Here is a 24,914-nt window from a genome sequence, read left to right on the forward strand (position 1 = left end):
CCTTTGGAAGATTAATCCCGCTTTCTGCTTGGTTACGTTAAGCGTGTAACATACCCACTGCAGTTTTATTGTGAGGAGTCAGTTTATTCCGCTATGGGGGAAAACAAACTGTTCTCCTGTCGTAGCAAATAAATGATTCCTTAAAGCATCCCAAGACTTTAATATGGGAACAGACCTTTTACACGCTCGCTTTAACGATCTGGGATTAATCAATTCTTATTAGAACATTAGGCTGCATAAATATTTGGCCAGCTTCGCTGCGGCGAGCCCCGGGGGAGAGCAAAGGGATGGGGAGAGTTGCAGGGTGTTAGAAAGTCAATGAAGTTCCCTTCGGCAGCGCGGGGCCGGGGTTGGGGGGGTGGGGAGGGTGGGTGGGGGGAAGCACAAATCTGCAGCTGGGGGAGTTGGGTCAAGCGTTCAGACGGTGCCACTTGTCCCCTTGGGCGAGTCCTGCGGAGTAGGGTTAATATTGCTGACCTATTTTTGCACGGGGAGAAGAGCACGGAAGCGGTGAGGTGCTGGTTTAAAATAAGAAGGTAAAATCCCGCCACGCTCTGCAGCTCCTTTCCAAAGCCACGAGAACGGACCCGGCTGCAAACAATTTTTTTCCCTGCCTCACCCCCCCCGTGCTGTTAGCCACTGAAGAAGGAGCTAGAATTTCTCTTTGGCGAAGCATCAGCAGCAGAATTGCTAACTGTGTGCCCGTTATAGAAACTTTTTAGTACTGGGGACAAGCCAAGAAAAAAGCCCAGATTGACTCTCAGCTCTCAGCTGGTGCTCGCAGCGCTTCCACCTCGCGGGAGCGGCGGCACCGCTTTGACTCTTGCACCGGTGGGACACTGGAGCCCTCAAGCCACCGCCCGGGAGGACTGGGACGATGTTTCCCAGGACGTTGGGCACCCTGCCCGCCTCCCTGCCCGCCCAGGAGCTCCTGCCCTGCTCTAGCAGGTCACGTTGGGGACATTGAGATTTTCTGTCGTCGCATAAAGCGAGCTGTCGCCCGGCCGTCGTGCCGGGGAGCAAACTCCCGCCCGGGTGCTGCGTGCTGGGGATGCATCACCACATCCCATCTCTGCACTGGAGGGACTGGCCGGCCTCGGGCTGCATTGTCTCGTGCCATCAGTCACCCTGAAATCCTTTGCAGCGAGATAATACAGGCTATTGCAATGCTGAGCTTTAGCTCTCGGGAAGGCGGAGGAGGGCCTTTTGGCTCGGGTACCGTCTTAATCTGTCGGTGCCGTGGTTCTCTTCTGCAGCAGCTTCCTACCTTGGTAAATTCGTTAGCAGCTGTAAAGGACACAGGTGGCAGTAGGTCAGCTGGAAATGTCACCTATTTCCTTGCGGGGTGAGGGGCTGGGTGCTACCAGCAGCTTTTGCTCTGTAAGCGCGAACGAGGAGCAGCCCTGAGGGGTGGATGAGCTGGGGAAGATCCAGGTGGACTTTTCAAAATCAACCAAACCCGCTTACACCCCGTGCCGGGAAGCAGGGCTCGGGTTGGGGGCCTCCCAGGGCTTTGCCCATCACTGCTCCTTAGTTTTGGGATTGAATTTCTAAGGTGAGTGGGGCCAGCAAAGCTGGGCGCCATCCGGCATCCCTCCACCATCAGGAGAAAGGGCATTTTGTGCTATTTTTCTCCGTGCCTTGCAGCAGGCGCGCCGGCGGGACGGGGCTTTGCTCCTGCTCCATCCCCAGCCCAGCGCGGGCGTCCCCGGCAGGGCCGAGCCCCACGGCTGCCCCGGCGCTGCCGAAAACGCCGGGGCGCTCCATGTGTGCCGCTTCCATGTGCGCTGGTTTCCAAGGAAACTGCTCGCTCTACATGTGTGTCGCTTAACACCCTATTTGCTTTCATTTGGATAAGTCTTTAATTCCTGTGCAGCCCCGGCTCCGCGGGATCTATTGAGCTGTGTGTGTATCCTCAGCGCACAAATCCCTCTCCTGCTTGCCTGCCTCTTGAAAAGTCCCTGCCTGCTCGGAGCAAGTTTCCTAAACCTGTGGCTAATTGGAGTAGCTGATGCTTTCTGCAGTAATAACTGGATATATCGCTGCTGCTTCCCTCTAGAAACAATTAGGGGGGAAAACACGACACACAGCGCCGCTGTCAGCTGCCACCAGCTCTGCCGCTTTGGCTCCGTTTCGGGGTGTCAAAGCGGGGCAGGACGCCTGTGCCCGGGGACACGGGGTGCAAAGCCAGTTTTAGGGAGGAGGGGAAAAGCAACGGCTCTGCAGCACCGACCCCTCGGGGAAGGCAGCAGCTCGTTGCAGTGGTTAAATGCTAATTTTGGGAAGGGTGACCCTTGCACGCGTCCCCATTGGCGTGATGCTGATGGGACACGCTGGGTCCCCTCCAGGTCCCCCGCACCAGCAGCTCCTCCGAAAAAGCGTGACAGAAGTGTTGGGTGTGCTTTGTTACCCCAAATTTTCAGCTGAAATGGCTTTTTCCTCTCCTTTCCCCCTTCGCTCTGCAAAGTAGGGTGCCACCCGTTCTTCAGCACTGGAGGACTGAGGAATTTTTTGCTCTAAACCCACTTTCCTCCTCTCTAAAAATCCCCGGGGCTGGTTCATGCTTGTAAAGCTGAGCTGCTCCCGTGTCACTCCGGGCTGGCTCCTGTCTGGAGCCTGACAGCCGCTAATGCTGTTAGCCTGTGTCGAGGAGGGATTTCAGCATTAAAAAAAAAAAAAACCTAAAATCATCAGCACTCAGGCTGCTCTCTTGCTTGCAAGCAGAGCCAGCGTAAAAAAACCCGACCCCGTGTTTGGGGTGCCCAGCTGGGACACGGGCCAGAGGGTTTGCCCTGATTTTGGGCTGATTTTGGGGGGTCGGTGCAGCCCCGGGCTGCTGGCACGGGATGTGCGGGCACCTAAGCACCGAGGGATTAACTCGGGTCGTGGAGGGCTTTGCTATTTTAGGCGGAAGGTGAGGGATTGTGTCTCTTAGGGTGGCCTGCAGGTAAGGAGAGAGAAAAATCCCTCGGTCCCAGCCCAGCTCGGGGCCGCTGACCCCGGGTCCCGTCCCCTCAGGGGTCTGGCCCCTCCGGCCCCTGGCCCCGTGTGCTGCCACCTTTCTAGGCCACAATCTGTACCGAATTGCAAGCCTGCTGTTAACTTTGCTTGCACTCTATTCTCGTGTTTGCTGTTATTTTTTAACACTTTTTTTTTTTTTTTTTTTTTTTTTTTTTTTTGCATAAAAGCACTATCCTCTCCCCAGAGCCTGCCTGTAGCGAAGGCATGGTCTGTACAACTGCAATTATTTCGAAGAACAGATGGAGTGAGGAGCAGAAAGTCTGTTAATAGTAATAGAAATGCTACATGTTAACCTGGACAGCACACGATGACAGTCCCATGACTACACGTTCTGTTCCCACCAGCTGGGCTCCCGAGCAGAGACGAGAGATTCAGAAACGCCGTGCTCAGCTCCGCACCCTCCCCAAAGTTAGAGCTCAAATTCCTTCACACTTCCAGCATAGGGTTTTTGGGTTGTTGGGCTTCTTCTCTCCCCCCCTCCTCCTTCCCATTAAACGCTGATTTCGGTGCTGGTAAGGAATATTGCTGATTTTTTTCTGGGATGCTCGCGGCAATGCAGCCAGTTGCAGCTGCGAGCACCGTGGGGAGGGAGGTGACAGCTCTGCTCGGGGGTCCTGAGCTTCAGCCTCACGCGGTGACACCCTCATGACCCCTTTTCCATGCACATGCATGCTTGGCCTAACCCCCCCCCCCCCCCCGATGAAAATGCCTTGAGCCAATCTGGGTTTAATGCACCAGGGCAGCAGAACCTTGCTGGGCCCTGCTCCCAGGCAGGGAGTTTGCATGATTTGGGGATTTTCTCTGCAACTGTTGCAAGCTGTTTGCTAAATGGGTTGCACTCCACCTTTGCTGGTTAAACCCGTTGTGGAGGTGGGGTCTGCAAAGCGGGGGGGGGGGGCTTTGTGTTGCAAAGGGAAGGGGCTACAGGGGATTTCTGGGGATGGCAACACCCCAAGACTTGCTTGCTCCGTTTGCCCCAACCAGGGGTTGGGAAATAGAGCAAAAAGGTTGTCTCAGCCCCGACAATCTCACTGTGAAAATCTCTGCCTTGGTGTCACAAGCGACCGGGGGATTTAGCCACAGTGCTCCAGCTAATTTTGGTGGGAATGGTTAAATCCCCCAACCGTTTATGAAACCGCAGCCCTCGGGCACGCTGGAGCGGTGCTTGGCTCTGCTGGCGAGCTGACAGATGCACCTGGAGGTTTTATTAGGATATAGATCCCTTAATCTGGGTGTTTGCAGGCTAATCTGGTGCCTGAGGTCCTGCCAAATCCCCTGAGATCAGCACGTTTTCTACCCACAGCCTCCAGAGGTCACTTCAAACCCAGCTCCATCTTCCAGGGACCAAAATATCCATGTTGTCTCGTAGTGCTGGTGGCACCTTTGGGTGCTGGAGAGTCTTGGTGGGGACCTGGGGTGGGCTGGGGGGGATGCTGGGGGGGGCTGAGCCAGCATCATCCGTGACTCCCTGCTCTCTCTGCCCAGCTGCCATCACCCAGGAGAGGTACCCGAACCCCCCGGGAGCATGGCGAGGCACCGCCTTTGCCTTCTCGCAGCATCCCTGGCGCATCTTTCGGTTAGTTTGGGCTTTGTTAGGCAGAGTTTAGCTCCTCACAGCCACCCTCGTGGAGGCTGGGGCATCCAGCGTGTCCCCGGCCACCATCCCGGGACTGGAGCTGCATTTGAATCCCAAAAATATCCCGTCCTGATCGCAGCCCTCGGTGGAAAGTCCCCTGTGCTGCGGCGCATCGCGCTGCCCTGCGCCGCTGTAGGATGTGGTTAGAGGGTGGCTGGCAGGGGAGGAAATTCTCTTTGGTGCCTTTTGTTTGGAGGTAGCAAAAAAACCCCGGTTCTTCCTCTCTTTGAAGAGATTTAGATCGCGAGGAGTACATCATCCTGAGCGGGTTTGTGGCCTCCGCGTTCCCCCAGAGCGCGTTCATCACTCGTCTTCTCTGGGCGTTTTGCATGAATGCAACCATCAGAGTGTGCATGCATGAGAAAGGGGGGGGAAAAAAAAAAAAATATGCATTTTGGGGGCTGATAAAACTCCTTGCTTGCAGTGGAGTCCCGCACACCCTGTCCCTAGCGCTCTCCTCTCCTCTCTTGCAGAGCAAGAAGTACGTGCTGGTGCTGGTGGACCCCGATGCTCCCAGCAGAGCCGACCCCAGGAACCGTTTTTGGAGGCACTGGTTGGTCACCGACATCCCAGTGAGTCCCCCCCCCGCCTCCGCGGGGTCCGTATCTTGGGGTCCCAGCAGCTCGGGGCTTCCCCAGGAACCCGGGGTGCGTCGGGCGTTCCTGCCCGGGAGGGTTGGATTCCCACGGGACGCGAATCTCTCTCGGTGCGGCAGCATCTCGGTGAAATCCCGAAGGATGAGCGTTTGCGAGAGAAATGTAAATGGTGCTCGGCGTGTAGGTAGGGGAGTGCTTCCTCAGGCTATATAGAGCGAAGCTGGTCCAAAAATATTGCTGGTTTTTTTTTTTTTTTTTTTAATTCTTCTAAGGAAATGCTGAAAAAAACCCGCTTTGAAAACTCCCCACCATCAGTTTTCTCTGCGGAGACAACCGGTCGTTTCAAACACCTCTTGCTGCTGTTTATTTTTTTTTTTGTTTTGGTGAAAGTGTCACCGGTGCCAAATTTTTCCTTTCATTATTTTTTTTTTGGGGGGGGTGGGTGGAGAAATGTGTTTCCAGCCCAGGGAAGCAAACAGGGAGAAAAGGGGTTTGGGTTGAATTCCTGGTGCTTCCCAGCTCCGTGGCCACAGGACAGACGGACGGGACAGACAGACGGGCCCTTACCCCAGGGCGTCGCTCCCGAACTGTCCCAGCATATCACTGGTTTCCTTCCAGAAAGGTTTTGGAAAATCAGTTTGTTCCTCTCCTGCCTGCTTTTATCTTTTAAAAGATTAGGTGTTTCAGCCCTGAATCAATCTAACTAATAATCTTAGTACTAAAGTCTAATTAAGATATCAATTAATTTGCAGCATGCATTTAACAAGAAATATCTCGTCATTCTCCTCTATTATTCTGTGAAATTACTGCTAAGGGCTTTTTGTACAGATACCTTAATTAGACTTTTTATTGTTAATGGGAATATTGAGCAAATTAAAACTGGATATTAATACTTTCCATGAATTTCATAATTGGCTGAAAAATATAAAGCATTCAGAATAATTGCAGAGATTTGTGTACAGGGCTTTTTTTTTTTTTTTTTAATCCTTCACAGAAACCCTTCTGCATTTCTAACAACAGGGTCCTGAAAGTCTCTCATTAATTTTAATATTTACTAAACGCAAAGAAGCCCAAGCTCTTGTTTTCCCTTCTGTACACAGATCCTTCTGAGGCATTCGCTATTGCTAATTATTGTGGTTTTCTTTTCTTTTCTTTTTTTTTTTTTTTTTTTTTTTTTGAGTATAAGGTCATTTAAGCAAAGAAGGGAAATATGGGATTAAAACCAGTTCTCCAGCACAAATGGAAGATGAGTTTTTCCCCTGGCATTCGGGCGATTCAGTTTGCCCTGTAAAAGGTCAGAAAGCTCCTTGCTGGCCCATAAAGGAGGGGGGAAAAGGAGATTTTGGGGAAGGAGAAAGCTTTCCCATCTCCAGGTGCCATGTCTCTGCCAGGCATGGGGCTGACCCCAACCCCAACTGTTCCTTAAACTTTCTCATCATGAGAAAAATGTATATGTATACATATATGAACAGGGAGCTGGACTTGGTGGTCCTTATGGGTCCCTTCCAGCTTGAGATATTCTATGATATATTATGTATAAAATCTATAGATATGATATATAAATATGCATATAATGATATGAGATCCCATATATAGATACATCATGTGTGTGTGCGTATATATATCCCATGCATACACACACATACATGCGTATAAATCTCCTATAAGACACCACCAAACCCAGCATCACCCCCGCAGGGCACCAGCAACAAACCATCTCACCCCAGCCGCGAGGTCGGTTCCCATTACCGGGGGTACAGGCTGGGGACTTGGGGGGGGGGTCCCAGCACCCCCCGGCCGGGGGTTGGGGGGGGGGGGGGGTGTCGCAGCCAGAGCTTTCCCCGAAACCGCTTTTGCGAAGCCGGCGGCTCCCGGGGGCTCAGACACATGGTGTCTCGTTGAAATGCAGATCGTTGGGGGGTATGTGGAAGTCTTGGCTCCGAGGAGCTTCAGCTGACAGGCTTATTTGCACACTGGCTCGAAAATAACCGTGTAGGCTTTACATGACACCTTCTGTTGCTTTGGTGCAGAAAAGGGCTTTCAAGTGCCTTTCTCCGGGAGGGACGGGGCGGCCGGTGCCGCGGCTGGGGGGCCACCAAAGCCCCCAGCGTCGTCACCCCGGTGTCACCCGGGCTTTGCCACCCCCCGGTTTGGAGGGCCGCGGCTGTGGCGGCTCTGAATTCCATCAGAGGTGCTGCGGTACCTTGGCACGCCCCCGGTTTGGGGGGGATTCGGCTCTGGATTTTTTTGGGGGGGGGGGGGGGGGGGGTTGGGATGGAGCAGCCCAGCCCAGCGGTGCCGCTTCGCCGTTCCTTATCAGCCGCTGCTCCGCCGCTCCTCCGATTGTCAAACACGAGAGATGCTTTCACTCCCATTCAAAATAATTTAAATAAAAATGTTGCTACAAAGTGGAATAATATCTTTTGATGAATGTTTTTAAAGCCCTTTAGGTTTTCATGGTAATTTGCAGTGTAAAATTATTTAGAGATAAGAGCCAAATTAGCTCTTATAGGCGGAGGTCGATATGTCCCGTTATCCGTGCAAGCAGTGTTTAAATATAATCAGCCTTTACTCTAATGCAGCATAATTGTTCATTTGAAATAGCTTTTTTTTTTTTTTTTTTTTTTTTTTTACTCCATTCAATGAGTCATTAAAATATTCAAAGGATAATGCAGTGAATTGGAAATGAATTTATCACATTATCCTGTATATACTGTAGAGCATCAGGTAACTAGGCAGAGTCGGAACCAGTTTACAGAGAAATCCAGTAAACAAGGCTTTCCATTTTGTATTCAGCGGGGGAAAGAAAAAGAAGGGAGAAAATACTGCCCTTCAAATGGAAAGCTTTCCATCTTTATTCCCCCTCCTTGGGGAGGAGGAAGGGGGAGGGAGAGAGCAGCAAATTTGTACTCCACTAAAGCCTCGCTGCTTTAACTTTATTTTTATCAAAATATGTTTGTAACAGAAAGTCGTTATGGAAACCAGTTCTGCCAGCCGGGAGAAATCCTGCACCAGGCTGGAGCGAAACGGGACCCACTGGGTGCTGCTGCCGCCCGGCTCGCTCCGCCGAGCCCTTCCCCGGGCAGGGCGGGTGGGGAAACTGAGGCACGGAGCTGGTCGGGGGCAAGCCCGGGGGTCGGATGGGGGAAATATGTCAACACAGAGTTTGAAGGAGAAGCCACTCCCACCCCTTCACCCATCTTTTTGGGTTCTCCCCCCACAGTGGGTGCAGTGGGGTGCAGCCCCCCTGGGCTGCGCTCGCTCCCGGGGCGGGGGGGGGGGGGGGGGGGGGGAATCCATGGGTGCGGGATCGTCAGGTTTGGGTGCCGGGGGACCCCAACATCCCTGCCCGGTCCCAGGGCTCCCAGTACCACCAGTGGTCCTCGCCCGTGGCTCCTGCTCCCGCGGCTGCATTTGTCAGAGCGTTTCTCCTCGCCGACTGATAAACAGGCTCTGGGTTGCAAGTGTCACCATAGAAACAGGTGCTATCTTAAGCAAACAAGGGCTTTATTAACCTTAAAAGTTACGGGATTTTTGCACGATTAGGGGCTGGGAAGGGAGCTGCGGGGGGCTGGGTGCTCGCCCACCGACGTGGCCCTGCACCCTGCCCCAGCCAACGTCCCCGTCCCCATCCCGAAAGGACATTGGCGCACGGGCTCTAAAGCAAACTTTTCCCCTCTAGCCTGTTTATACAGCACACGGTTTGGGGGGTCAAGCTTATCCAAAATGCCTTATTTATTAAAAATTTTATTTAAAATACTAGAGAGCGGCTCTTAATTGCCGGCTGCTGTTATTTCTGCTCCTCGGCTGCCGGGCGAAGCCCTGTCCGGACATCCCAGCAGCGTCAGCTCCGGCCAGCGAGCAGAAAAATCTTGTAGGGGTAGGGAATGCTCTTTAGTAGGTTAATTGTTACTAGTGGGGATCAAAAAAAATCAGCTTTTGGGCATCCTATGGGCGGGAGGGACCCCTCTTCTGGGAGGTGCTGGGGCAGGTTTCCCCACCTGCGCCGGGCCTGATCCTGTCACCACCCGGCATCCGTGGTCCCCGAGCCGCTGGCTGGCCCTGTGACACCGTGGGATCCCCGATCCCCACTGTGCCAGTGGGATCCTCTGGGCCACGTGACACCGTGGGATCCCCGATCCCCGCTGCGCCGGTGGGATCCGCTGGGCCCTGTGACACCGTGGGATCCCCAATCCCCACCACGCCGGTGGGATCCGCTGGGCCCCGTGACACCGTGGGATCCCCAATCCCCGCCGCGCTGGTGGGATCCGCTGGGCCCCGTGACACCGTGGGATCCCCGATCCCCGCCGCGCTGGTGGGATCCTCTGGGCCCCGTGACACCGTGGGATCCCCGATCCCCGCCACGCCGGTGGGATCCGCTGGGCCCCGTGACACCGTGGGATCCCCGATCCCTGCCGCGCCGGTGGGATCCGCTGGGCCCCGTGACACCGTGGGATCCCCGATCCCCGCCACGCCTGTGGGATCCGCTAGGCCCTGTGACACCGTGGGATCCCCGATCCCCGCCGCGCCGGTGGGATCCGCTGGGCCCCGTGACACCATGGGATCCCCGATCCCCGCCACGCCGGTGGGATCCACTGGGCCCTGTGACACCGTGGGTTCCCCGATCCCCGCCGTGCCGGTGGGATCCGCTGGGCCCTGTTACACTGTGGGATCCCCGATCCCCACCACGCCGGTGGGATCCGCTGGGTCCCGGGGCGGGCCGGGGCCCGTGGAATAGTGGGTGCCGCGGTATTGTTCTTCCTCTCGGGAGCCTTTTCAACTCTACTTTTTTGGTGATTAAAATGAGGGTTTGAAAGGGAAAGAACAGAGAGAAATGTTCTTTTAATTGATGACTTGGAATAGTCAGTTCCCCGGTGTGAGTTTCTGTCGCTGCTTGTTAATGAAGCCTTTATTAATAAAATTTTTTTAGGGAAAAAAAAAAAAACAACAAGGAAAAACAAAATAAGCATAAGAGGTTGCTGCTGGGGTGTAGTTTTCTTTGCCCTTCAAGCTCCTTTGGCCCGCCGTGGCAAGGTCAAGTCCCCCCGAAACGCCGGTCCCCCCCCCAGCATTGGTGGGAGCCTCGGCGCTGCCGCCTTTGCCGGGACCCGGCGCCCGCCCTTGGGGCGCGCGTTCCCCTAATGAGGTTTGTGTTGAACAGGTTTCCCCCCCGCGAGCGGGATCCCAAGTTGAGTGTCAACCGCTATTATTCACGCTCTGCAAACAGATGGGGTTTAATTGCTGTTACTGTCAGGCTCTCTGCAAATATCATAGGAAAAGGGCTTTTTGGCTAATTGTTTTAAAATAAAAGTTCAGTAAACGACGTATAGAAATTATAGATCAAATGTGTTTTGAAGCGCAAACTGTTTATATTACCTTTAAACACAGTCTTTAGTCAACAGCATTAGGATCAGGGAGTGAGTGTACCGTACAATGCCGCCCTGGGGCCTGCGATGCTGGAACAATACGAGGGCAATAACTTAGTGGTGTGGGAAAACCATCACCAAAGCGCAACCGGGCCCAGCTGCGGGCGAATAAAGCCGCTCAGCTGCGGGGGCAACGCGCCTGCCTGCCCCGGGGGCTGCGGCCGAGGGAGAGGTGGGAGGGAAAGATGGAAGTTTGTCCTTGCGCTGCCTTTTGCCACCCTGGTCTGTCAGTCCTGGGGTGCTCGGTCCCTTCTCATGCTCTGCCTAAGGGGGGGGGGGGGTGGGATTTGGTCTGCAAACCTCCCCCCCCCCCACCCCACCCCAACTCCGTGTGCGAGAGGGTTAAACCCACTGCTGCGTCCCTGCAAACCCCGGGGAGCTGCTGCTCGTCTCGCGTGGGGCTTATTCTCGCCTGCCTTGTAATTAATGCTCCCGGGTAATTACACTCCCAAACCCCTTGAAAAGCTGCTGCTAACCGATTCCCCTGGGACGCGGCGGAAAAGCACAATGGGGGGGGTGGGGGGAACACATGCACACACACGCACACACACACGTGTGACAGCTCTGCCGTGTCTTGGGGAGCAGCCACCCCATAACCCGGCTGGGGCAGCGGGGATGGGGCTCTGGCGCGGGGGCTGAGCACAACTTTGGGGGCCAGGAGGAAAAGGAGGGAAAGCACCCTAGGTGTACCCCAACACATCTAGCGGCCTGCCCTCGCCCTTCACCACCAAGCCATCCTCCTCCTCCTCCCCGCTCTGCGGTGGGGGGGGGCGGGGGGGGACCCCTGGCCGTGGCTTTGCCCCCCGGCACCGCGGCAAGGCTGCAGCCCCCGCGCCGGGCTCAGCCCCTCTTCTGCACGCCCGACGCCGAGCAAAGCGCTCGGGGCTGCGCGCTCGGGATGACAGACGTGCATTATATGATTATTATCATTATATTGCCAAGGATCCATGATGAGCGGGATGATTACGGCGGCTACAAAGAGGCTGTTGTAAGCAGGGGCTGCCGGCAGCGAGCTGCTCGCCGGTTTTGCTGCTCAGCTCTGCGCAGCCCGGCCCTGGCCCGTGGATGCTCTTGGCTTTGCTTGGCCCCTGCCGTGGCGCAGGGCTGAATTTAGGGTGAAGCCGTGGTGCTAAAGCATTCGGCGTCCAGAAACCCGGCTGTTTTCTGAGTTATTTGGGGCGTTTTCGTGCGCAAGGCGCGCGGTTTGTTGCACTCGCTGGGAGCTGCCCCGAGAATCGGTCCCTCTGCCTTCGCCTCCGCAGCAGGTATCGTCGTTATGCAGATGGGAATTAAGGTTTTTTCCTCGACGCTTCTATTTCATTTAACATGCAAAGGCTAATAATTTGTCACAATTCAATAAAGCGGAGGTTACAAACACTCTCGCTGCTGTTTATTTAAACGATGGTTTGTTAATTAGCTCCTCTTAACGAGGAGAGAATAAATCAGATAAAACATACCAAGACGGTATGGAGATGTTTTGCAGTTTAATTTTATTTTCCAGCTGAGATGCTCTCAGCAACTGGGCGCTCACCAGCTCCCGGCTCCATCCTAACCCTCTTCCCGAGCTGCGGCGCAGGTATCGGTGTGCAGAGGCACCGCTCAGCCCAGCCTGATGCTCTGCCTTGTTGCATATCACTCGCCACGGGTCCAAAAAGGACTTTTTTGGCTCCTTTTTCTCTTGCTCTGTCCCTCCAGCCTGGTCCCGGCGGCGGCTGACCCAGCAGCACGCTGGGTTTCCCTCCAGTTCCACTCACCGCTTGTTCAGTCTGAAGTGGTTGCAAGGGGGGAAATAATAAAAATTCGATCAAGAATAAAGTTGTGCCGATGCATTTGGGAGTTTGGAGCAGGGTTACCCATCCCCGTCAGCCAGAGCTGAGCTCTGATTTCATCGCTGGCCCTGTGAAGAGCACTTAGCTCCCGTCGGCGTTGTGTCCCCACCACCCCGGTGATATTTCTATGAAATGTGTCCAGGGATGGGATTTTTTGCAAACTCTTGTCCGTGTCCCCCTGTGAGCAGCCGGGGACCCCCGTGGGGATGGCCGGAGGAGAGCGATGGGACCGTGTGCTCGCCGGGTCTACCTTGCGGAAGAGACGCTAATCAATGATTAATCGGGCATGTGTGGCTGTGTGGGAGCGATTTGTGTTGGAGGAGGGAACTCCTACAGCACCCCGGTCATGAATCATTTGAAAGGCAAATTTGTGCAGTTACCAAGGGAACGGAAGAAAGGAAGGGACTTCCCTTGCCGAAATGACTCGCGCTCTGATGCGGCTGAGAAAATCGCTCCAAAAAAAAAAAAAAAAAAGGGAAGAAAAAAAAAAAAAAAAAAAAAAAAGAGGAGTCGAAGCTGTGACTAAGCAGCAGAAGTTATGTAAAGCGCTCGCTGGGAAGTGCAGGGGAGGGACAGCACATCCTGCCGCTGCCCACGGCGGTGGCGGGGGGCGGCCGCCGGCCCCCTTCTCGCCTCCCCGGGGAGCGGGGGCGAAGCCGCGCTGGCTGGCCCGCTCCTCGCCTCTTGCCCTTGCTCATGCAGGTGCTTCAAAAGGCTGAGCACCCCGCCTCGGCCTCCCCGCTGGCGTGGGGCATCGTCCCCCGGGCTGGGAGCGGGCACCCGCACCCTCTCCATCACCGCGGTCCCCCGGGGAGTTGGCGCTGCAGCCGGCGTTGCGCCGGGAAAATGTCTTTGCTCTGGCTAAAGGGGGGTGGTTTTGGGGGGGCTCCTGGGGGTGCTGTGCCCTGCGGTGTGCTGCGGCATCACCGTCAGCTGGATGGGTGTGCGGAGCCGGGACGTTCCCGTAGGGAAAAGGGAGGATGAGGGAGAGAGATGATACGGCAAACGATGCTCGTGGTGGGGGCCGATTTGGCACATCTCTGCCAGGGCCGGGGCTGGGCTCGTGGCCGAGGGTGGGACCCTCTGCTCTGCTCCCCGTGAGAGCTCAGGCAAGGGCCAGATACTCGGTTTGGGGCTTGGCATCCAAATTTCACGTTGCTCGCCCAAACTTGGGGATGCTCATCCAAAGAGCGGATAAGCATGGTCACGGCGGAGGCACCGGCAGCTCCTCCGTGGCGAGGGGATGCGCGAGGCACAAACACGCACCTTAAAAACTCAGAAATCGGGTTTCCCTCTGCAAACACGACCCCGGGGCTGTGCAAAGGGGGGAGTGGCAAAGCCCCCCGGGGCCGCGGCAGCGAGATCCTCAGCAGCATTTCGGCGGAGTCCCAGCCACGCCGGGAAGATGCTTGGGATCTTTCCAGCTTCCGCCTGGGAGCCCCCGAGCCCGGCGGGGAGCCGCAATATCTCCCGAAAAGGGAATTGCAGAGGCAGCTGCACGGTGAAGGAAAACCCTCTCCCTGCCCTCCCCTGGTGCCACAGACAACCGGTGTCTGAGCGATTAGTCACCGCGCTAGCGCCGAGGCTTCCCTCCTCCACAGCAGAGCCTGTCCCCCCACACAGGCAAGCCAGCTGAATGCTTAATTGGAGTTCCTCACACCTACCGGGGTGTAGCCTTAAACGAAGTGACAGCGCGATCAAAGCGCTGGAGTCAGACCCTGGGAGCCGCGGGTTGCTATGGAGTTTCTGGCTTCTGATTTTTAAAAGAAAGGGAAAGGGGGGGAAGAAAAAAAAAAAAAAAAAAAAAAAAAGGAAATATAATGTATATGTAGCAAGCTCAACGGCGGTGCTGCCGGCGGAGCAGCGCGGTTGGGACGCGGAGGCTGCGGGGCTGGTCCTTGGGGGGGTCTGCTCCTCGATGGTGGGGGTGCTCGGCCCCAAAAAGGTGCTTTCTGCCCCGTAAAGCCCAAGGAGATTTGATAGTGGCTAAAAACCCCCACCAGGCTTCCGTGTCCCCTGTATGGGAAGGGGGTAGGAGAGCTCACCCCTGCATCCCGTGCACGGGGACAGGATGCTCAGCGTGGCAGGGAGCATCCCGTGGGAGCCAGCCGTGGGTTTTGCTCCCTAATTACTCGTGGAGCCGTGTCGGATGCCTCGGGAGTGTCACCAGCGAACGTGTCCCTGGGGGTGGGAGGGCTGGCTCCACGCTGGCCCCCGCGGCTGGGTTAGCTCGCTCGGAGGTGGCAGGGCTGGAGTTTGACCAAAGGATTAATTTTTCTGTCTGAAATGTTCAGGGAGGATTTTAAGCTGATTACAGCCAGCTTCTCGCCCCGGCGAGGCCCCGCGCTGCGGTCTGGTTTGATCAGCCAGGGGATGGTGCAGCATCAGGCCCCGCTTAGATGGAGATGCTCATGTCCCCCCACTCAGTAGCACCCCATCACCTACAGCTTCATTTTCCTCCGAAAGGTGCTTGGACTCAACTTTTAGAGGCCTTAAATTGCAGTGAGTGAGTACCAGGACCTGAGCCCCCGGCGCTGCCCATCGCCTGGGGGAGCCAGGAGGTTGGCTTTTGCTCAGGGGAGGGAAATTACGGCTTCATTCCCGTCAGGAACATCTTCTCTTCCCCAAAACAGAGGCGCCGTGCAGGAGGGAAACAGGATATCGTTTGTGGTTTTGTGAAAAAGTCATCTATTTTTTTATTCTTGTCGCTTTGGGTTCTATTTAAAATTTGGGTATTCTGAGATGGAAAGCTATTTCCAAAGGGCAAAAACGCGTCAAGTTCCAGAAAATGGTGAAATCAACTCAATGGCAGAATTTTTTTTTTTTTTTAATTTTTTTTTTGGAAACACAGTTCTCTCCCAAATCCCCCCAGATCAGTGCTGTGGCTGGAGCAGGATCTGACCTCATCCTGCCCTCACTCCGGTGCTGCGCAAAAGAGCATCCCTGTTACCAAAATGCCATTTTTTTCCCCCCAATATCTCCGCCAGCTGGTGGCACGGGTGCACTCCTGGGGGATTTACAACCCACCACCGTGCCGGGGCCTCTCCAGTGCCTCGAGCCCGACCCCAAATACCCACACGCGGGCAGGGACGATCGTTGAAGCCCCATCGATCCCGTCTGCTACCGCCCGGCGCTGCCCCAGCGAAAGGGCCCTTCATTGATAAAGCATCAACTCTTGCAGGGTGCTGCCGGCAGGCTTAAAAAGATCATCTCCAAGCGAGGGCTTTTGGTTCTCACCGATTAATTAGTGCACTGTAAATGACTCGGAAAGGAGGTGGCTGGTAAATGCGAGAGCAATTAAATCCGCAGCGCCCGCGCCCCTCCGACCCGGCTCCCGATGCATCGATCTCGCTCGGCAGCCTCTGGGGAAGCGGTGGGGTGGGGTGGGTTGGGATCGCATCCCCCCTGGCATTGGGGAAAAAGGCTTTTCCCGGGCTGGGATCTGCTTCTGCCTCTCCCAGCAGGCGCAGCCGGCCTGCTCGCCTCTCCCTTGCAAAACGCAATGGTCTGATTCCCCGCAGTTTCTGAGCGAGGGCCGGAACAAGGTAGGAGAGTGAGGAAAACCCTCCGCTGGCTTCCCTTGATGAACTGAGCTAATTTCTCTCTTAATGGTTAGCTACCGAGCTGAATGTGAGGCTTTCCTCCTGCACAGCAAACCCTCTCCCACACACAGACAAATAGGCTGAATATTTAATTGGAATTCCTCACACCTACAGGGTAAAGCCTTGTCAGTAGAAATATAGCCCATCGCCAGCTGGCATCCCCGCACGCCACCCACCTTATCTCTTAAAAAGAAATCCCTCCCCGTCCTCCCCCCCTTCGCCGCACACCCACGGGCCCCCCCAGCTGCGGGAGGATGCTGCCCTCCCGGTGCTGTCCCCCGCTCCCTGGGGTGCCCTCTTGGGGACACGGATGCCGTGGGAAGGTGCCCGGGCAGAGCCTGCCCCGACGACCGAGGAGATGCCCGATGCCCATCGTCTGCTGCACGGCATCCTCACTGGATTGAGCTGCCGCAGCAAACCCACCCCCCCCCCCCCACTCCGGGGACAGTGGGGACCCCACCGTGGTCCCCAACTGGTGGCAGGGGACCCGGAGCAGCAGAGGGCACTGCCGATCTGTCTGCCCGCACCTTGCCTTGCCCGTGCCCGAGTGATGAAGCGCCGGGAGAAGCGTTACCCAACGCTCGGGGAGGGCAGGCAGCATGCCTGGGGTGGTTGCTGGCAGGGGGGGTGTTTAATTCCCCTCCCCGTTTGCAAGCCCTGGAGCCTCCCGTGAGGGAAGACCACCATGCCCGCTCCCCAAAATGACTCTCCCTCCCTCCCCACGCCGTCCTGGCCAGCGTGGGCTGTAACCCGGTGGCATCGAGTGCCGGTGGGGGTGCAGGAGCTGGAGCCCTGCCTGCGAGGTGCCCCCCGTCGTGGGCAGCAGATGAGCCGGAGCTGCTGATATCCCGGCCCGGAGGAATCCCCCGATTCAGATTTTCCAGGGATGGCTGAAGCCGGCGGCTGCCAGGGGCCGGGGAGGGAAGCAGCCCGTGTCCCCCCCCCGTGCGCCAGCCAAAGCCAGGGACACCCGGGTGCCGAGGCAGAGTGTGGCACTGGCACAGCCCAGCTGAAACCCCGACAGACCAGCTGGACCCTCGCTGTTTTTCCTGGAAAGATAAGGGGATAATGGGGCTGTGTGTTGGCAGCTGGAGCACGTGGAGGAGGAAGAGGAGGAGGAGGAGGCCAGCAGGTCGTGACCCCTGGGAGCCGGGGGAGATGGCAGCACCACACGCTGCCTTTTGTGCTGTTGGGCTCCGCCGGCGAGGGCAGTGTTTGTATTCCCCCTCATCCCTCCAATATCTCCCCTGGTCTCTGACAGAATTGCTCTTTTCTCATCCCCTGTCTTTCCTTTTTTGCTCTTTCTCCTTCACTCCTTCTCTTTGTACCTCTCTCATCCCAGGTTTCAAACACCCCCCCCTCCATCCCCTGCAGAGACCTGCTGCCATCTGTGGTTTTCTTTCCCTTTCTTGTATTTTTTTTTAAAGTTTCCCTGTGTCTTTGTCTTAACGAGCCAGGTTAAATATTCCGTAATCAGTGTAATAATACACCTGGACTTGTTCGTGAGATATCTGCCTTTTGTACTGCGACAGGACATTAATAGTAATTATTCTGCTTTGTAATTGGAGCTTTAAATACTAATTCAAACAGCCAGAGGAAAACCAATTAGTGCTAATTTATCTCTATGTGTTTTGGAGAGCCTGTGTCTGTCATACTGTGAAGAAATAGGTTGGTAATTAGTACAGTTGGGTGGTAGATAGAAGTAATTATCAGATTCTTTCATGTTCTTTAAAGGAAAAAAAAAAAAATCTAAAGGCTGCATGACTCTTCCTTCCCGATGAAGTTTGCACCTCGAAGGAAGGCAGCGCGTGGTCCCAGGCAGCTCCGGGCTCGCCCGCTCTGCGCCAGGCTCCCGGCCAGCTCCTGTGGGCACCTTGTGCCGGCCCAAGTGCCGGCTGGCCCCGGGGATGGGGCCCTTTGGGCACGGCCAGAGCTGGGTTGAGCTGGGGCCGGGGTGGTGGGGTGTCCGGGGGGGGCAGCGAGCAGGGTGGGAGCTGCAGGGGACGACGCCGGTGGCAGAGGGGTCAGTCGGGAGGAGATGCTGCGCCTCGGTGTGCGGCCGGAGGGACGCTCCCACGTCCTGGGCTGTACCCTGCTCGGGCTGTACCCCACTTGGGCTGTACCCCAACTGGGATGTACCCCACTTGGGCTGTACCCTGCTCGGGCTGTACCCCGCTTGGGATGTACCCCAACTGGGATGTACCCCACTTGGGCTGTACCCTGCTCGGGCTGTACCCCGCTTGGGATGTACCCCAACTGGGATGTACCCCACTTGGGCTGTACCCTGCTCGGGATGTACCCCACTTGGGCTGTACCCCGCTTGGGCTGTACCCCACTTGGGATGTACCCCACTTGGGCTGTACCCTGCTTGGGCTGTACCCTGCTCGGGCTGTACCCCGCTTGGGATGTACCCCAACTGGGATGTACCCCACTTGGGCTGTACCCCGCTTGGGCTGTACCCCACTTGGGATGTACCCCACTTGGGCTGTACCCTGCTTGGGCTGTACCCTGCTCGGGCTGTACCCCGCTTGGGATGTACCCCACTTGGGATGTACCCCACTTGGGCTGTACCCTGCTTGGGCTGTACCCTGCTCGGGCTGTACCCCGCTTGGGATGTACCCCAACTGGGATGTACCCCACTTGGGCTATACCCCGCTTGGGTTGTACCCCACTTGGGCTGTACCCTGCTTGGGCTGTACCCCACTTGGGCTGTACCCCGCTTGGGCTGTACCCCACTTGGGATGTACCCCACTTGGGCTGTACCCTGCTCAGGCTGTACCCCACTTGGGCTGTACCCCAACTGGGATGTACCCCGCTTGGGATGTACCCCGCTTGGGCTGTACCCCACTTGGGCTGTACCCTGCTTGGGCTGTACCCTGCTCGGGCTGTACCCCGCTTGGGATGTACCCCAACTGGGATGTACCCCACTTGGGCTATACCCCGCTTGGGATGTACCCCACTTGGGCTGTACCCTGCTTGGGCTGTACCCCGCTTGGGATGTACCCCAACTGGGATGTACCCCACTTGGGCTGTACCCTGCTCGGGCTGTACCCTGCTTGGGATGTACCCCAACTGGGATGTACCCCACTTGGGCTGTACCTTGCTTGGGCTGTACCCCACTTGGGATGTACCCCAACTGGGATGTACCCCACTTGGGCTGTACCCTGCTTGGGCTGTACCCCACTTGGGATGTACCTTGCTTGGACTGTACCCCGCTTGAGTTGTACCCCACTTGGGCTGTACCCTGCTCGGGCTGTACCCCGCTTGGGATGTACCCCACTTGGGATGTACCCCACTTGGGCTGTACCCTGCTTGGGCTGTACCCTGCTCGGGCTGTACCCCGCTTGGGATGTACCCCAACTGGGATGTACCCCACTTGGGCTATACCCCGCTTGGGATGTACCCCACTTGGGCTGTACCCCACTTGGGATGTACCTCACTTGGACTGTACACGGCTCGGGCTGTACCCCGCTTGAGATGTACCCCACTTGGGTTGTACCCCGCTTGGGCTGTACCCCACTTGGGATGTACCCCAACTGGGATGTGCCCCACTTGGGCTGTACCCCACTTGGTCTGTACCCTGCTTGTCCCAGCTGCACCACAGGCATTTGAGCCAGGCCCTGTCTGAGCCAAAAGCTATGCATTCGAGTCTACCCTATGCCTTTGAGCCAGACCCTATGTGTATGAATCCTCCCCTATGCATTTGAGCCAGAACTCTTGTTTATGAATCCTACCCTATGCGTTTGAGCCACACCTTGTGCATTTTAGCCATGCCCTCTGCATTTGAGCCAGGAGCTGTGCATTTGAGCCATACCTTATGTGTTTGAACCATACTTTGCGTGTTTAAGCCATACCCTATGCATCTGAGCCATACCCAATGTGGTTGAGCCACAATCTAGGCACTGAAATCCTCTCCTATGTGTATGGATCCTACCCTGTGCGTTTGAAACGTACCCCATGCATTTGAGCCATACCCCGTGTTTCTGGATCCTACCCTGTGCGTTTGAGCCAGACCCTACCCATTTGAGCCATACTTTGTGTGTTTGAGCCATACCCTGAGCATTTGAGTTATACCTTATGTGCTTGAACCAAAACCCGCGCATTCGAATCCCACCCTATGCATATGAATCCTACCCTATGCATCTGAGCTGTACTCCACGTTTATGGAACCTATCCTGTGCGTTTGAGGCATACCCGATGTGTTTGAGCCATACCTTGTGTATGTCAGCCAGACCCTATGCATCTGAGCCATGTTGTCCTATTAAAAAAATAAATAATGCATGGAGTAGCTGTTCACCCCTTCAGGATGTCAGGCCGAGCCAGATCAGGAGTTCAGCAGGATCTGCAGGAATTCATTAATGGCCCATTCTCTATTTCCTTTTCTCTTTAAAAACCCAGTGGAGTTACCTTGGTAATAATAAAGTGCACGATTCCAGGAGGGAGGGAACAGATTCTTATTTTGATTAAACGGATTTCTCCTCCTCCCCTCTTTGCCCCTTTTATTCCTGCCAATTTAAAATTTTTGTTTAGGGGGAAAAAAAAAAATTATAAGCAAATGCTAATGATGGAAAAAAGCACATTTTTTCAAGGGAGGGGAGAAAATGCCATTGGAAGTCTTCTATGCAAAAAGATGCCGGGGGGCACAATATATCAAAGAAAATATAATACACCCAGGTTAAAACTAATGATTGCCATATAATTAGATGTGAACCATTGTGCTATAAATGTGTATTCTTCAGCGTGCTGTGATTTTACTGTAAAAGAGAGAGAGAGAGTGAGCGCGAGAGAGAGCGCACAAGAGAAAGAAAGACAGAAAAACACAGAACCCAGCAACATACTATAAAAAGCACTCTGTTGACTTTTCTGCTGTTTAGTATTCCTTGCCCGTACTCCCCCGGGAGTATGTAATTAGTGCTTTATGAAGAGTGCATTTAAAGCAGTTTAATATTCACCTCATTCAGTCTGAAACAATGTGATCACTGCTTAGACAAATCACTGCTCCTTACTGACATCCTCTGTCAGTACATTACCTCTGAAAAGACCTTTCAAGAGGCTTGGATGTTAATTAGTTGTCTATCATGTATAAACAGAGCAGTGAGCAGAAGGGCTGCACCAGGCCAAAGACACAGAGGGAAATACTGGAAATACTTTTTCTCTTTTTTCCTTTTTCTTTTTTTTTTTTTTTTCCCTCCCCCTTTAATGAAAATTCCTGGCTTTCTCATCCCCCGCTCCCCAGTTTGCTGGCGTTTTGTGGAGTTTTGCGTGGCCTGGAGTGGAGCCTGGGTTTCCCTGCCGCTGGGTGCCTTCCCAGGGATGCTGAGCTGGCCTGGCCCCGCGGCTCTCCGCCACCCCAGCTCTGCAGGCAAGGTGCTGCTGGACCCCAGCCGGCCCGTGGAGCATCCTCTGCTCCAGCCAGGGAGCTGCTGAGCTGCCGTGCTGCTCCCCAAGGTGGGAGCATCCCAGCGCTCATCCTGGCCCACATCCCAGCTCTGCATCCCAGTGCCACCTCCCAGCCCTGCATCCCAACCCTGCATCCCTGTGCTACATCCTAACCCTGCATCCCAACCCTACATTCCAGCCCTGCATCCCTGTGCTACATCCTAACCCTGCATCCCAGCCCTGCATCCCAACCCTGCATCCCAGTGCTCATCCCAACCCTACATCCCAGCCCTGCATCCTGACCCTGCATCCCAACCCTGCATCCCAATGCTACATCCCAACCCTGCATCCCAACTCTGCATCCCAACTGTGCATCCCAACCCTGCATCCCTGTGCTACATCCCAATCCTTCATCCCAACCCTGCATCCCTGTGCTACATCCCTACCCTGCATCTTGGCCCAGATCCCAACCCTGTATCCCAACCCTGCATCCCAGCCCCCATCCCAACCCTGAATCCCTGTGCTACATCCAAACCCTGCATCCCAACCCTGCATCCCGGACCAGATCCCAACCCTGCATCCCAACCCTGCATCCCAACCCTGCATCCCGGTGCTGCATCCCTGTGCTGCATCCCAACCCTGCATCCCAACCCTGCATCCCAACCCTGCATCCCAACCCTGCATCCCAACCCTGCATCCCTGTGCTCCATCCCAACCCTGCATCCCAACCCTGCATCCCTGTGCTCCATCCCAACCCTGCATCCTGGACCAGATCCCAACCCTGCATCCCAATGCTACATCCCCACCTTGCATCCCAACCCTGCATCCCAACCCTGTGTCTCTGTGCTACATCCCAACCCCGCATCCCTGTACCACATCCCGGCCCTGTATCCCGGTCCTGTATCCCATCCCCCATCCCGCCGGTGCCCTCCCAAGCAGACAGGGACACGCAGCTGAATTCCCCTCGGCTGCCGAGCCCTCTCTTGCCGCTCCCTTGGGAAACGCGGAGCTGCCGAACTTCGTTGCTTGTGGAAGCTCCCCAGCCTATGGAGCTGGCCGAGCCCCTCGGCAGGACGGGGTAGGGGCCCCCCAATTTCCCATGGCAGCACCCCGCCACGGTTAGGGCTATTCCCACTGGGACGCAGGCCTGGCAGTGCCGCAGGGCTGGGAATGGGACCAGGCGCCTGCCGGCGCGGGAAGGTGCTTTAATCCCAGCACTGACACCAGTTTAGTGACTGAACACGCTGAACTAGCGCTTCTGCACCTATAAAATGTGGTTACTGACACCCACCCACTTTCCTAACATGCTTGGAAATGAATGGATGGAAAATACTATAGGAAAAGGAAGTATTTCTATTTAAAACAGAGTTTAGCTTAGTACAGTGGTTTTACCCGGTGCAAAGCCCCGCTGGGTTGCTGCGGTGCTCGCTTTACCGATGCTGATGGCAGCTCTCGCTGGAATGGACGCGCCGGCCATCACAGCCTTCCTCCTCCTCCTCCTCCTCCTCCTCCTCCTCCTCCTCCTCCCTGGCACCAGCACAGGGAGGATGAGGGATGGGGGAGCGGGTGGGAGACCCCCCCCCCCCCCCCCAACACTATTATCGCACCCCGAAGCGGCTCTTTAGCCGCTTTGCGTTTCCCGTCGCTGCGCCCCGCCGTCCTGGGTTAAATGTCTGGCAGATGACGGCAGCCACCTCACCCTGCCTGCCCCCGGCTTTATCTTCTCAGGGACTTCCAGAAGATTTGGGGGGCAGCGCCGGGCCCCGCCGTGCATCACTCATCCCCCCCCCCCCCCCCCCTCCCCATCCAGCCCCACGCCTGCAGGATGCTCCCCACGCTGCCCGTGGGCTGCCAGCCCCGAGCCCTCCCTCCCCAGGGCAGCTTATCCCCCACGCTCATCCCTGCAGCCCCGACGTGTCCCCCTGCGTGTCCCCAATGTCTGTCCGCCCCCCCCCCCCCCGTGCCCCCTTCGCTGGGTGCAGCGGGTGCAAGGGGGATGCAAAGGCACCGTCCCGGGAGCTGGTCACGGCTCCGCTCGTGGCTCCCCAAGCCCGGCCTCTGCGGCGGGGATGGAGGACTGGCACCCACGGGAATCCTATTACTGGGCTCCATCTGGCAGCCCCCATTTGCCCACCCGGGCGCTCACGAGCTAAATCCAGCAAATCCAACATTTTCCAGGGTTGGGGCAGCCGCTCGCTCCCCCGCCGAGGTGTTTAAGGGACAGGCGAGGTCCGACGTTGTCCTTTCCCTTTGACAAGCTGCAGGCATGGCCTGTTGCTCACTCTGCTGCTGCGAGCAACAGCCAAGGCATGAAACCACAGGGGTTTTGGGGTGAGAGCCCCCTGCACCCCATGGCCGGGCTCCCCATGCATGCATCCCCACGCACTGCCCCGTGCCAAGGTGGGGACACACCGAGTACCCCCACGGGACACCTTCCCGAGCCTCCCTGCCTGGCCACAGGGCAGCAGCTCCACACCCTCCAGCTTGGGTTTTTTTCCCCCCTTTCTCTCCCTTTTCCACCAGTTTGTTTCCCTGGCTCTCTTAGTCACGAAGGTGAGGCACTGACAGAGACACAGACATCAAAAACAAGAGGTGATGAAACGCCAGGAATAATTAAGTTGCACTAAATCACTGGGCCCCGGTGGCACGCTGCCAAAGCGCTGAGGAAACTGGAGCATGAAGGAGCTGAGTTATTATTAATAATCACCAGCGCCCTCGTGAACAACAACCTATTTTGCACCTCTCTGTACCAAAGGAGTGGGAAGGGAGCAGCCGGCTGTAAGGACCGGGATGGGGAGAGGACCATCAGCACTGGGGACAGAGCAGGGGACCAGACTCCCCCGGTGTCCTTCCCACTGGTTCTACTGGTGCACGGTCCCACCGTGCGTGGGCTCACGCAGGACCGGATCCTTCCTGGGGCCATTGGCCCCGGCCGGGCTGGGCTGGCCGTGCTGCAGGTAGCCCAGGGCCAGAGCAAGTCTGCTCCCGCCGCGCATCCTCCACGCAACCCCGAGCCTTACGTAAGGGCGGCTTTATCCGCCTGCCATCAGGGCTCATCCTCGCACCGGGCTGCAAGCAAGAGCTCCCCGTTCCCAGTGTGTGGGTGAGCCTGCTAGCCCCGGGCTGGGCATTGCACAGCTCCTGCACCTCTGCCTGGCCCTGCTTGGAGGTTGTTTGCACGATGCATGCAACAGGCTGCCGTGCGATCCCCGATCGGCGGCTGATAGCGGGCCAGCGTGCAGCCGGCGTAGCCCTGGCTTTGCGGGGCGTTCGGGATGTGTTTCCCTCCTCGCGTCGCGCCGGGATTTCACCCTTCAAAGCTCTCAAGAAGGTGCTGCTGGGTGTGCAGGATTTGCTGCCTCTGCTGCCCTGCAGCCTCCTTGGGGTCTCGCCTTGATTACGTGCTTTAAAGACTGAGGGACGAC

The 24,914-nt window shown here is 56.3% G+C and overlaps 1 protein-coding gene across 3 annotated transcripts in view; it reads left to right on the forward strand.

The window, feature by feature from the left end:
- The window catches only part of PEBP4 (phosphatidylethanolamine binding protein 4), a 79,313-nt gene that overhangs the window by 33,286 nt on the left and 21,113 nt on the right, over nucleotides 1–24,914 (forward strand). For 2 of the 3 annotated variants that reach the window (XM_042801517.1, XM_042801515.1), the window contains exon 5: nucleotides 5,131–5,229. The exons of the other annotated variant lie outside the window; for it this stretch is intronic. In XM_042801517.1, the coding sequence (XP_042657451.1) occupies nucleotides 5,131–5,229 (99 nt within the window). The remainder of the gene's footprint in view (nucleotides 1–5,130; nucleotides 5,230–24,914) is intronic. 3 annotated transcript variants of the gene reach the window in all.

The sequence above is a fragment of the Tyto alba genome, unplaced genomic scaffold (assembly GCF_018691265.1).
Source record: "Tyto alba isolate M040663 unplaced genomic scaffold, T.alba_DEE_v4.0 Super-Scaffold_34, whole genome shotgun sequence".
Taxonomy (NCBI): Eukaryota; Metazoa; Chordata; class Aves; order Strigiformes; family Tytonidae; genus Tyto; species Tyto alba.